A 14766-nucleotide genomic window follows, 5' to 3' on the forward strand; every position below is an offset into this window, starting at 1 on the left:
ATTTTGGTATGTATCATTGATTTTACATGCTTAGACAAACTTAGGCCTAAATTTTCACAAGCTTATGATATTTGAAGGTTATTAAATTCCAAGTAGTGTTGATTTTCAAATTTTATTGAAAAATAACGGTTTATTATATAGGATAATTATAGGAATTAATTTATTATTATTATTATTATTATTATAGAGTAGGCCGAGAGAAAATAAAAATTGAATAAAAAACAAATTCATGAGCTTTTCTGAAATGCGACAGTATCCAATTCCCTTATCATAGTAAAATTACTAGACTTAAATGGATATTATGTAATTTTGGGTTTTAACTTGAAACATCTGATATATAGTTATCGTAACAGACCTTGTCACCTGTCAGTTAATAAAATTAAGTAAGTGGGGTCAAATAAATAGTATATAATTAGTAATTAGTATAATTAGTATTAGTATATAGATAATAATTGATAATATATAGATCGTATTTCATAGATATGCTATTTTGTATATCTATATATAATTTAAACCCACTTCCAAACATCTCACACCTGTTTCCTTTACTACCTTTCTTCCTCCAAACACTCCCAGAGTAGTTAATAGATTCTATTAAAAGAGAAGAAAAGGAAAAAGGAAAAAGGAAAAAGAAAAAAACGGAGAAGGAATCGTATGTGAAAGGGTACATGATATGGAACAAGATCATGGGAGTAATAATGTGAATATGATCGCACCATTTGTGATGAAAACATATCAGATGGTGAGTGATCCTTCTACAGATCATCTTATCATTTGGGGAAGAGCTAATAACAGTTTTGTTGTGGTGGAACCTCTAGAGTTTTCACAGCTGATTCTTCCTGCTTATTTCAAGCACAACAATTTTTCTAGTTTTGTTCGTCAACTTAATACTTATGTAAGTTTCAATTTTCTCCAAATCTTCTTTTTTTTTTTCTTTTTTTTTTTAATTATATATAATTTCATATTCATTTCGTTATTTGAATTCGCAATTTATGTGAATTATTTGTAGTCTATGTGATTTCAGACGTTTTAGGATCGTACTCAGTGTATCTCGCTTGTAAAAACTAAAAATAATGAAATGACTAAATTAGTGTTCAATCAGTCTAAACATAGAATTAAAAAACCACTTGTTTTATTGTAGGAATAAAAATAAACCCAAAAAATAGAAAGAGAAAAGGACATATTCACCGAAGAAAGATTGAAATTAGCCAGATAAAAAAGTTTTATTTTTCAATTAATTTTGCATATACCATGTTAAAAAATTTGAGGTTTATTACTTCTGATGGTCTAAAAATAAATTGTTTTTTTAACAAAACAAATATGTTATTTTTCCTGTAGAAGAAAAAGTAAATGAAAAATAAATTTAGTTTCATAGATTTATCTCAATCATGTAACAATTTACTTGAATATGATGATGAAAATTACTTATTTACATGATTCATAATAGTTATATGTGTTGGTTGAAATAGTTATTTCAATAATGATCTTAATGTTATTAATATGCTAAAATAGTTTCTCTTTATAATTAGTTAATTTAATTTAATTATTTAGTTTTGCAATATTTCAACTTAAAGTCTAATTAGAAAGTAGATACACATATTAATAAAAAATGAGAAATCTCTTAAATCAATTAAACAGCATAATGTTATTACTGGTAGTAGAAAGGATGCTAGCTATCTGCTTTGACTCTGATCTTGAATGTTGCAAATTTAGAACCTATGTACTATTTAGTATTTTGAAGGCTTCCTTTGTTTTGACAACATGGAGATTTTTTTTTCTCCATGAAATAAATAATATATAACTTTTTTTTTTTTTTTTTTTTTTTTTTTTTTTTTTTTATGAATTTCAAGAAAGGAACAAAGGTTTGATTCCTGCTTAAGCAAGAGGTCAAATAGGACCATAACCAACTAAGATATGGTCCCAACTTCCAACTCATTGATGGTTGTTGAATGTATAAAATATTTATATACAAATCATTATGTAAATAATAAATAAGTAAATAAACAATATAAATATTTATAAGTTTAATATATTATAAATATTATAGGAGAGCTATTTTTGTGACTTGTATAGTGGAAAACATTTTGAAACATCTAAAGATTGAAGCTTATATATTGAGTGAATGTATATGAACAAATTTTATATGAGGAATTACTATTTCCCTACATTTAGTGGTATGTTCTTAATACCATTTAATTTATACTATGCTTTCGTGGATTTAGACAGCATAAGAATATTATACGTCAATTTGGCAATTAAGATGATTCTTTAATCAGAAAGTTATTTATTTTTAGTTATTATTATCGGAAAATAACCCATATGTAATTTCTTATTTAAGAGTTAGAGAGAGATTAAGTAATATGTAAGTTTGATGTGTTACTCTTATTACCAATTGGTTTTAGAATGAAGCCTTATCATATTTCTTTGCAATCCTTTCTCATCATATTGCCAAAATCCTGTGATTTACAAGCCAAATTATCAAAATTTCTACAAATATCTCAAACAACATTGATAAAATTAATTCACTATAAAATATAGTAATTAATTGGAGGGGGGAGACAAATTTTTTGAGATAGGCTAGATTATGCGTCCATATATTTTATAACCTGAGCAATATATATGAGCTTTTACTATATTAATTAATGGAAATACAAACCAATAAGGAATACATAAACCTTCAACTACGTACATGTGCTTTTTCGTTTGATTCTTCCCTCAACGAAGAGCATTTTTTCACTTAAAATTATCAAGTTTAAGTCTTTCTTTTCCATAATTCTTCAAATATCTAAATTAGTTAGCATTTTTGGACTTACCGACCGGCATTTTATACTTAATCCATCTATTATTCTTAGCCAGTAAAGCAGTTAAGACACTTATGTTAACTCTATAAAATTTATGTTTTCAGGGATTCCGAAAGGTAGATCCAGACAAGTGGGAATTCGCGAATGAATTGTTCTTGCGAGGGCAAAAGCACCTATTAAGGAATATAGCTCGCAAGAAGCATTCTACTTCTCGACCCCACCATCACCTTCAAGATGACGATGACCACGAATTATTAGTTGAAATCGAACGATTGAGAAAGGAGCAAAAGACCTTAGATGACGAGCTTAAAGGAATGAATCGACGATTAGAGGCAACCGAGAGACGCCCTCAACAAATGATGGCCTTCCTATGCAAAGTTGTAGAAGATCCTGAGATCTTGCCACGAGTCATGATGGACTGTGATCGTGCCAAACATATATGCAATGGTGGAGAGATTGGAGTGGCAAGACCTGAAAAACGAAGGCGGTTCCTTATGATGTCATCCTCCACATCATCATCAGGTCTTGCCCAATCAAATAATAGTGAGGACGACGTCGACGAAGGTACTATGTTAGGAGCAACTTCATCATCACATATAAATACTGAAGTAGATACATTTCAACACTCTCCCACATCACCGAATACATTTAATAGCCCTATGTTTCTAAATAGGTTAGGATCTAGCCATGAACAATATAATTGTATTAGTGTTACATCTAACCCATTACCTTTAGATTTGGTACCAAATCTTGACCGTTTACAAATGGGTGTTGACAATAGTATTTATTTAGGGCATAATCCTAATTATATGCCCTTGAAGGAGGATAATAATCCATCATATCCATTTTCACTTTTGGATGGAAGCTTTTAGAATATATAATTAGTAAACCCTGTTGTACTTTGAATATGGCATTACTTCTTTTGGTAAACAATAGATATTTTATAAGTGTGAAATTGTCAAATATGTATTATACAAGCGTAAGATTGCTATAAATCAAGCTTAACTTTTATATGATATAAAGTAGAGACATTATTATATATGTATTTTACTAATTGATAAGGGAGGAAAATAAGTGTACATAGTGATTGATATTGATACTTTTGTATTCTTTTCTTTGATTGGTGCGATTGGAACTTTAGAAGGCTTTGAGTGAACTCAATAATTTTGGTTTGGGATAGGATTGAAAAACAAATGGATGTCCTTCTTTTGTAATCATTGTCAGGTTTTTCTTGTTAATTTCTTCAGAAAGCTTTTCTGATATTTTAATTTTCTAAGAAAACCATAAATTAAAACTTTTATCATGAAGTGCATTCACACTAGTATTTTGGGTTGTTTGGTATATGTTCACTACAACAAATTTAAATTTATACTATATTGGATTTTGTGGCATTAAAAAAATGTCACTAATTCATATTTTTAATGTGTTAATTATTACTCCCTCTGTTCTTTTTTGTTCTTCCACTTTGAGTTTTTCACACATATTAAGGAAGATAGAATCTTTGGGTTGTAGTGGGTATTATTTTAAATAAATAGTAGTGTGAAGTAATGATTGTATTGGAAGTATGAGGTTGTAGTGGGTATTATTTTAATTAAATAGTAGTGTGAAGTAATGATTGTATTGAAAGTATGAGAGAGAAAATAATTATAAATAAAAGAAAAGAGGTACATTAAAAGAAAATGGAGGGTTTTAAGGGGTGAAAATGGGATAAAACTTTCTAAAAATAAAAAGTATTCTAAAGTGGAAGAACTTTTGAAACTACTCGTTATAGTAATGTGGAAGATCAAAAAAGAACGGAAGGAGTAGTTTTTATATAAAGTTCCACCATAAAGTGTTTTAGTAGATCTGTTCAAAAGTGATTCGATCCGAAATCGAAAGTAAACCGACCCGAAAATGTGTTCCTTTTTTAGATTTATTGAACCGATATTATCCGACCCAAAGCTATACCCGAACCGGTTGACAACCGAAAATGGGAAAACTAAACCCGAGCTGTAACCAATTTTTCTAACCGATACGTAACTGTTAACCGAGATTACTCGAACTTAATAACGAGCGACCCGAGTCATATCCGATCCGAATCATGCTCAAAACCAAACTCGATACGGCTAAAACCGACTTAACCCGAAGGAAGTTTAGATCGAACTGCTGTAAACTTGAACCAATTTTTTACATAGAATTATGATCGACTCATATTCAATCATCTTATTAGTTATTCTATTAAAGTCATAAATATCTTAATAAAATAAATTTTATAAATACATGATTTCATATATTAAGAGTTAATAATCAATCGTCAATGTTTATTTAACTACTTTTAATCGAATTATATTAAAATTGATAGAACTTTATAATTTTAATTTCCAGTCAAACAAGTAAAAGTAACAATGTTATAATGATCACTAATTGATTTGCATTTCTTTATTTTGCTTCAAGTAAAGGAACCTTATCATCAATTAAAAAATGACTAACAACTTAATCTGATACTGACTCGATCAATAGTAATTAGTAATTCCCAATTCGTAGCCGAATTCTACTTGAAAAATACTCGAACCCGATCTGTACCCGGTAAAACCGAACCAATTATTAATCGATGACCACCCGAGACTGATTGAAACTCGACACGAACTTCAACCGACACCGAACTGATGCTAACCCGATAGCTCGAATAACCGATCTTCAACCGAATCGTGACTAACCGACCCAATCCGAGTATGACCCCTCGCAACACGCATCCGAAATATAACAGATCCGAAATACAACCGAATCAAATGACACCCGTCCGAAACCGACCCAATTACCTGAATGAACACCTCTATATTTTAGCGATTCTTTATTTGATCTTTAGTGGCATATGTAATTGTTATTATAGTCTATAGTGGTATTTTTGAGAAATGTCATTAGATCCTATGTCGCAAAAAGCTTTAGTGTGATTTTTTAATATGATGCTAAAGGGTCTAATAAATTTCACTAAATCCTCTACATATACTATTAGCAATTTGAAATAGCGATATTTATATTAAATATTGTTAAATATATCCCACTAAAAGCAAATTATGTTGTAGTGGTTATTTCGGTTGTTTCTTTTTGGCTTTTTTGCTTTTTATTATTGATTTTTAGTTTGTTCTTTTTGTTATAATTTATATTTTAAACAATAAATTCCACAAACACATATATATCCATGAAAATAATATGTAAGAATATTATAAATAATACTCTATTTATAACCATGGTGACCAATTTTAAGTTGGAAAATCTCTAGGTAGGAAGCATTTTATGTAACTTTCATATAAAAATAATATCACACGATATCATTTCTCCCTTATGCTCGTTTGTAGAGAATTATGAGACTAGGAGAAGCGCTTTTTCACTTAACGGAGATTCACTACCAACACACATGCACACAAAAAAAAAAAAAAAAAAAAAAAAAAAAAAAAAAAAAAAACTCTTGATTATTTTTCTAATAATCAAATCTTTGATATGTATTTGCTCCCAAAATACTCCGTGGGTAAGGAGAGGGGTGGAGTGTGGTGGTTTAGAGGGTGAGGTTATGGTGGTTTTGGTCATTGGGTATGCTTGGGGAAAAAACATATAAAAAGTTGGATTACAAAATAACCCAAAGGTGAAATTATTAGCAGCGGATAAGTGAAAGTTTGTTTATTTTTGACAATTTTTCCTTAACTAAATTGTAATATATCTAATTTGCCAAATCATGAAAAAAATACTCCCTCCATTTATTTTTGAACGTTCCATTTGATTTTTGTACACTATTCATCATTCACTATTAATTTGTATTTTATTCTTAATCTATAAGTTAAAATATAGTCAAATGTGATCTTGTTTGATTCGTCCCAACATAAGGTTTATAAATATCTAGTTTTTATAATTTTTAATTATGTACAATTAGAGATTTTTAGGATAGTATTAGTGTGTTCGCAAACGTGCCAAACCAAATGAGACATTTGAAAAGAAACTCTTTTGCATTGGATATACAAATGAAGACTAAACATTCTAATAATAACATATCACGCTAAATTAAATATTCTAACAATCTCCTGCTGAGTCGCATATGTTTCCTTAAGAGCATCTTTACTCATGACCTCAAAAAAAGGTTATGTTATTATTTCACAACTTTTCTCTATCCTAAAAGTTCATCTTTCAACCTAATTTTATTAACAATGATCTCTTTTAAAAGGCCATCATCATTTCTTTCTTACTTTTTTTCTACCCCACCATAATTTCTCTCCCTTAATTTAGCTAACACTTATCTTTATTTTTGTATAATAATATTTTCATGTACATAGTTAATATAATTTTTTATTTGATTAAAATAGATCTACTTTTTATTAATTAAAAAAAAATTCTTTTAATAAAATTAATATTTTTTAATAAATATAAATGTAGACATTAATAACAATTAAGAAAAATTCGTTAAATTCAAATAAAGATTACAATGTACATACATATAATAAATACACAAATTAAAAACAATACATAATTAAAACATAATTAAGACATTACATAATTAAACCATTTACTGACGATTGTAATTCTGAAAGTATTGTCCAAGTTGCACCATCATATCAGCTTCTTATGACTGAAGATTTTCCTTTTTGCTTAATGTTTGATAGATAGCCCAATTCATTCGATATTCTTCCATTTGAAGTTGTTTTTGTTTTCAGGCTTCTTTTTGTTTTTGAAGTTCTGTCTCCTCCTTCATTATTTCTGAATTAAGTCGAAGACTCTCTCCAAATGCACTCAAAGCTTGAATTGATTGATGTGCAACCATTTTCCCAGTCATGTGAGCTTTAGCGTTCTTTGCACCCTCGGGGCGGAGTAGATGATCCTCCTTGAGGTTCACTTGCTGTTTCAGAATCTTCTTCCGTCCTTGATCTTTTCCCACTACTTTCATTACTAACACCACCAGTTGGTTGTTGATCCAATCGTTTTTTTGATTACTTTTTACCACTTGCTTCCACTTGTTATACTTTCTTAAAATTTTCCATTGCTTAATCAAGTTAAAGTTACAGTGTTTTCTTTGATGGATTAAATGCGCTTCTTTAAGCACATCTTCGTCTCTTGTACCACTCTTCTTCCTCCTAAAAGCCTCGTCATAACTTCCAGATCACTTCAAACATGTTGAAGCAACTCTACCCCAACAACATTTAATTTAAGCATGTCGGCGGTTCCAGATCACTTAACTTATTGCCACCTCACTCTTATCTTTTGGTTGGTGCTCACAATTGGATTTGTACTTGTGTTCATGACTGAACATTTGAGAGCAATATCTTCAATCAAATCTCAACTTTTTTTTGAAGGTATAGAGGCTTCATCGTTAAGATGCTGTTGAGATGGCTGAACCAATTGAGTGAAACTCGGTGGTGAACCAAATTGTGAAAGTAGATCTTGAAATGATGGTTGGGTGTAGAGACTAGCATCAACATGATGAACAGAATTTCCTCCATCTTCACCATATTGATCATCTTGATCATTTACTTTATTTTCAGCATCATCATCATCGTCATCATCATCATCATCATCATACTCCATCTCATTTTCGTCTAAACTGTCACCCCTTTTCGGAGTTGAATAGTTATCAATATTAGAGTTGACATTGTGAGATTGATGATGGTGGTGAAACATAGTTTGAGAATTTTGGGTATTTTGAGGAACATAATGAGATGAATTTGGGATATTTTGAGGAATATATTTAGAAGAATTTGGAGTATTTTGAGAGAACGGAGGATTTCGATACTGAATTTGAGCACTTTGATTATTAGAAGATTTTTTTCTTGGTTTTTTTTTTACTTGGATTTCTTCCATAATTTTGGTTATTTGAATCCATATTTTTTGTTTTTGGGATTTTTGAAATGATTATTTTGGTATTTTTTTTAACAAAATAAGTAGGAAAATAAGAAGAAAATATGTAAATATAAAATTGTGTCAACAAATATCAATATGGGTCTCATTTTATAGATCTCGAAAAAATATAACCGTTGGTATAATTTTTTTTAAAAAAAATTAATTAAATACGAAAATAGCCGTTAATTACAAAAAGGGGTATTTTTTTGCAGCCAATCAGAACGCGGCAGGTGGTAGGTGGCAGGTGGGCAGAGCGCGTGTCAGGGGTAGCAGGCAGCCACTTTTCATCGGCCAATCAAAACACGACACGTGGCAAAAAAATTAAAAAAAAATTGGGTGACCGTTCACCTGAATGGGTCACATGATGACCAGTTTTGCCCACCTTTTCCCCAACCCACCCAATATTAGATCACCATAAATATTATTTTTCCTCTAGTTTGGTCATATGACTCACAATTAGATCATCAATATTGATGCTCTAAAGGTATATTATTTTATGAGCGAAAATTATATCATCATTTCCATAAGCAATTCAATATTGTGCATTAGGTATATCAATATAGGAACAATGCATCGTTCATCATAATAATCACAATTAATTATTTTGGGAAGACCTTTCTTAAAACCACAAAGACAAAGATTAATATAGAAACTTGGTCTTTTACCTTTAGGCTTCAATGGTAATAAGATGAAATTTAAGATATATGATGATAATAACACCATGTTGCTGAAAACTTTGTTTGTGCTATTAATAAGAGTAGGTAAACAAAAACGTGTCAAAATTTTTCCTTGCTCTTATGATATGCACTGAGCTCCATTGACTCCTGAAAAATCTTTTGTACACCGTAGGTCTCGAATAAACGCAATATGCGTGATGAAATCTAATAAATCTCCAAAACAAACATTGTCTTTCTAATTAACTTCCTACAATTATTAAAAGACTTCCATTGAGTCGTTTTAACGTAAACTATGATTATTAGAAGCACGATACCAATTTACAATTTCACAATTTTATGATCTAAAAATAGGTGACCGATCCGGATCGTAGGTAGGATCTTAAAGTTGATAGAATCCTACAATCCTTCATATCTCAAGAATTTAAGAGGTAGGATCATAACACCATTTTACGATCCTACGATTTCACGATCTGATCCTACAAGGTAGTCTGGATCGTAAAATAATTATCTTATAATCTAGATTTTATTTATATATAAAGTTATATTATCAAAACAATATGACTATAAAATTCAAGTTTTTCTTGATTTGCTATTTAAATGATAATTAAAAGTATTATTTTTTATTACTTAATAGATAAAGTCAAATAAATTTTAATTTGCACCTTAAAACTTAAAAAAATAACAAATATAAATGATAATCAGTTACCCAAAGCATATCAAACATTTTGATTCTCACTATGGTCTACTAGTGCAACAACCTCATTATTACTTTCTGCAAGTCACTTCCTGATGTTCAAGCCACATCAATCTCACAAATGGCCTCATTACTCTCGTCAATATTTGTTACTTCAACCACACAATCAAGAACCAAGCTCTTTTCACAAAAAGTCCCAACATACCACTAGCCACTAGGAATTACAGGGAAAGCCACTCAGTTCGCCCATGTGGTCAAGATCATTACTACCAATAGTATCAAAATTAGGAACATAATTATGTGAAAAAGAGATTGTTAAAGCAGTAGTTGAGCAAAAGGAAATTCATCTTAATAAACTTAATGACCCTAGACACAAAGTAATACCAGTCTCAATATCATAAAGTTTCCTTCCGTTTTTTCCTAGAGGATAACTAACAAATGTACCTTTACGACTATGATTAGTTAATTTTATCCCTTTATACCTTTGTGATTATGAGTATAACACAAATATTCAAATTAACGAAATTTAGAAAAAGGAGGTAACTCCAACAACAATTCATAGAGCGTTTTGTTGTTAAGCAATAAAGAGGGAGTTCGACTGATAATGTATCCAACAACTAAAACACAATCACCCCAAGTTTTAACGGTAAGTTGGACTGAGAACGTAATGCTCGGAAAACATTCATAATATGACGATGCTTTTTCTCACAATACACGCCCATTTTGTTGTGAGGTGTCCACACATGAGGCTTGAAATATGATGCCATTTTTATCAAAGTATTCTTTCGTGCAATTAATTAAATTCAGTAACATTATCAGTCCAAACAATTTGAAATTTTGCACCAATTGTCGATCAATCATAACAAAAACTAACTAAACATTTGATGCACCTCAATTTTATCAAATAAAAGGTATACCACATGGCTCTAGAATAATCATCCACAAGTGTTTAAAATATGTTGAACTGCAAGATGAAGGAATATGATACTTTCCCCAAAGATCAGAATGTATCATTTCAAAACTACAATCTATTTTACTATAACTAATGGGATTTGGAAAATTTATTTCTAGGTTACTTAGCTTGATAGCTCACAACACAAGTTTTATCTAAAATAATTCTAGACTTATCAACTTTATCAGAAAGATGATTAAGATGTAGATGCCATAACTCTAGAAAAGAGCCCCCATTAGCATGCAAAACATGAATCCTTGAAACATATCGAAAGTAGTATACTCCACCTCTTTGTTAAACTACTATAATCAGCGTGTTGAAGTGTTGGTCCAATATAGCACAAAATATCATAGTGAAATGCACAACATAAGTTTTTGTATCAAAAAGATGGATCACAGAAATTAAATTACAACTTAATTGTGGCACATATAACACATCCTTAAGAACCAATATTCCCTTCTACTAGCAGCTATAAAGGCATGTATTACATTTCGACCCTAGTTTTTGCCTTGTGAAATAGTACATGAGGTACCATGTCCTCTCCTTCTAAAGCCATGACCTCCACCACGAGAAGTGCGATGTTCCCACTATTTTGAGTATCCGTGTTTGGACCAACAATTGGATTCATCATGTCCCTTAAGTTGAAAATATGTATAAGACACTAACTGAAATGTGTTTTAATCATCACCTCCACGTCCTAGAAGAATTAAAATAAGAACTAGTTCTAGACTGCACTATTATTAGTGTTATTACAATCTGCTCCGCAAGACTTTTCGCTCCCATTTTCAAGCACTCTTCTTGAAGAAACATTTATAGGCTTTATCAAGAGTCATTTACAGATCATGAGCAAGTATTGTAGACGTCATATTGCCAAAACAAAAATCTACATCCCCACTAAATAGAAAATGTCGAAGATGACCCTCATCGAGCTGTGCTTGAATTTGTGCACCATGCACAATATTGCAGGAACACTTACCACATGTTCAACGTGACAAGGCATTGTAAATTGAAAATTCTTCCCACAAAGTTTGTAATTGCACAGCATATTTAGCAATACTCATATTTTGGGTTGTTGACATTTAGCTAGAGCATTCTTAATTTGTTGTTTTCGAGGCCTATTACACACATTGAAATGTTGCTTCGATACATCCCAAAATGGGGTTCCTCTTCAAAATGTTGAGATATGTGTAGAACAAGTGTTGTGCAAATCAGAAGAGCATGAATATGGTTCCAACTTCCAGCAATGCAGCAAGGTGAGCAGTAGACAACAACAGTGTATCAGTACATTTGTATTTTTCATATTTCAGTTGTGTGGTTTGTTTTGTATACGTGGGGTTAATTTATATATTGTATAAATTAGTGTTGAACACGTGTATTAGTTTGTTATAGTGGTTAGGACAACTTTTATGTTTGTAATAACTTTGTAATAGATTCTTTGATCCCCACATGTTGCCTATATAAGGAGGGGTCTTTGTATCAGTTACTTCCGATCAATAAAAATTTATGTTTTGTATTCTTTGGCTAATTTTTTTTCATGGTATCAGAGCAAGATCTCGTAACCTCTCTATTCCTTATATTCTGTCTTATGCGTCTTAATTCCAAACTCAAGATGACTAACATAAATGATAAGAGTAATGATCCTACACTCAACTAATTATGCCCATACTTATTACATCCTGCTGATATCGGGTTAAAGATAGTCTCAACTATCTATGATGGGGTGGGTTTTAAGGGATAGAAACGGTCTACCACCATAGCCTTCACTTAGAAGTATATGCAAAGGCATGAGACAGAGTTAATGATATTTTAATTGAATAGCTTTTTAATTCCATGAGTGAAAACATAGCACAAAGAGTGGTATGGATAAAAGTAACTAAAGGGATTTGGGAGAAAATCAAACAAAGATTTAGACAATCTTCTTCAGCAAAACTCTTTATTGTTTCCAAGAAGTATTGAGCAAAGCTACACAAGGACAGGTGATGTCTATTAAGGATTTCTTTATCAAGATGAAAGGTCATTAGGATGTAATAGATGCCCTTGATCCTCTTGTTGTGTGTTCTTATACTGGGTGCAGGTTCAATTTGTCCAAAAAGGTGTTACAAAACCAACAATCAGGTAGAGTAATTCAATTTCTCAAGAAATTGAATGGCAAGTATCATCAAACTAGGAGCAATTTGTTAATGATAAAGGATCTTCCTTCTGCTAGTGAGCACTGTAATGGGAGCAAGAGACAAAATAAGAATTAGTGATCTGAGCACTATAAAATTGGTAGGCACACCTATGAGAGATGTTTAAAAGTCCACAGATATCCTCCTAACTTCAAGTAGAACAACTAGAGAACAAATGAGAGCAAGGCAAACATTATAACACAAGGAAATCATGTTAATGATAATTCTGCTAATTATGAATCCAACTACAATAATACACAACTCACTGCGGGAAAATATAATCAATTTATGAGTTTATTACAAAAGAAAGCACTTCAGCTAATGATCAAAAGGATGATATGTATTCTAATGCAGTTTAGACAACATGTATACAATTTTTTTCAGTTTTAAAGCATGGATGTTGGATCATAGATAGTGGAGCATCAGACTATATGTGTTACAACCTTGCTTTGTTTGACACATACAAGCCCTTGACTGAGAAAGGTGATTCCATAACAATACCTTATGTAAGCTAGATTAAGTTTGACATTGTAGGGAACAATAGATTGCATACTAATATCATCTTGAAAGATATTCTATATGTGCCAAGTTTTTATTATAATTTTATTTCAGTGAATAAGCTAAACAAAGATATGAGGTGCAATTTGATGTTTACTACTAACAACTGCTTTGTCCAGGGGCATATGATGAAAATGCCTTTACTTCAATTGGTAGCATAAGAAGCAAACCTCTATTACCTACATGAAGGTATCAACAAGGAATTAAGGACAAAAAAGCACACACTAAATCTTAGGATTCAATGTCTCAAGATGTGGCATATTAGACTAAGGCACTTACCCTTTAATAAAGTACAACTCATTTTTCCTGAACTAAAATGCAAGAACATTAATGAGATTTGTTTTTGTACTATTTGCCCCTTGGCAAAACAAGCAAGCTACAGCTTTCCCAAGAGAACCATAAACACAAAAAGTGTATTTCAACTCATGCATATTGATGTATGGGGTCCATTGAGTCAACTATCAAGAACAATTATAGTATGTTCATACTAATTGAAGATGATTTTTCAAGGTTTACATGAATATTCCATATCAAATATAAATCTGAATTCTACATCTTTTTAAGCATTTTTATGATTATGTCCTGAAACAATTAGGTGTCAAAATCAAACAAGTAAGGACAGACAATGCAAACAAACTCTTAGGAGGAGAAACCTTACAATTCTATATGTCCTAAGGCATAAGCCACCAAAGTAGTTGTGTTGACACTGCACAACAAAATGGGTGGAGAGAAAACATAGACATTTAGGAAAAGTAATGAGAGCACTTATGTTCCAATCAAAATTACTAATATCCATTTGGGGGGATCGTGTCCAGTGTGCAACATTTCTTATAAACCAAATGGCATTGAGCATCTTGAAAGACAAAATTCCTTATGAGGTGTGTTCAAGAAAAGTACTAAATATGATATGTTAAAACCATTTGGCTGCCTATGGTTTGCATCTACCCTTAAAAGTGATAGAACAAAATTGGACCCTAAGGCTGATCCATTTGTTTTTATTGGGTATGCACAGAATAAAAAAGGGTTTAAATTGTATAATTTGAAGACTATAACTGTC

At 31.1% G+C, this 14766-nt stretch overlaps 1 protein-coding gene across 1 annotated transcript; it reads left to right on the plus strand.

Moving 5' to 3' along the window:
* Nucleotides 1-230: 230 nt before the first annotated feature.
* LOC130824585 (heat stress transcription factor C-1-like) lies at nucleotides 231-3916 on the plus strand. Its single transcript, XM_057689648.1, has 2 exons — nucleotides 231-895; nucleotides 2906-3916. The coding sequence occupies exons 1-2, from the start codon at nucleotides 674-676 to the stop codon at nucleotides 3671-3673; spliced, it is 990 nt and encodes a 329-aa protein (XP_057545631.1). The 5' UTR covers nucleotides 231-673; the 3' UTR covers nucleotides 3674-3916.
* The last annotated feature ends 10850 nt before the right edge of the window (nucleotides 3917-14766 follow it).

This window comes from Amaranthus tricolor, chromosome 9, assembly GCF_026212465.1.
Source record: "Amaranthus tricolor cultivar Red isolate AtriRed21 chromosome 9, ASM2621246v1, whole genome shotgun sequence".
NCBI lineage: Eukaryota > Viridiplantae > Streptophyta > Magnoliopsida > Caryophyllales > Amaranthaceae > Amaranthus > Amaranthus tricolor.

Excerpts from the sequence above, each read along its gene's own strand:
- LOC130824585 (XM_057689648.1), top strand. The coding sequence starts at position 674 with ATGGAACAAGATCATGGGAGTAATAATGTGAATATGATCGCACCATTT. Across the intron at positions 896-2,905 it reads TTCGTCAACTTAATACTTAT|GGATTCCGAAAGGTAGATCC; the intron begins GTAAGTTTCAAT and ends TTATGTTTTCAG.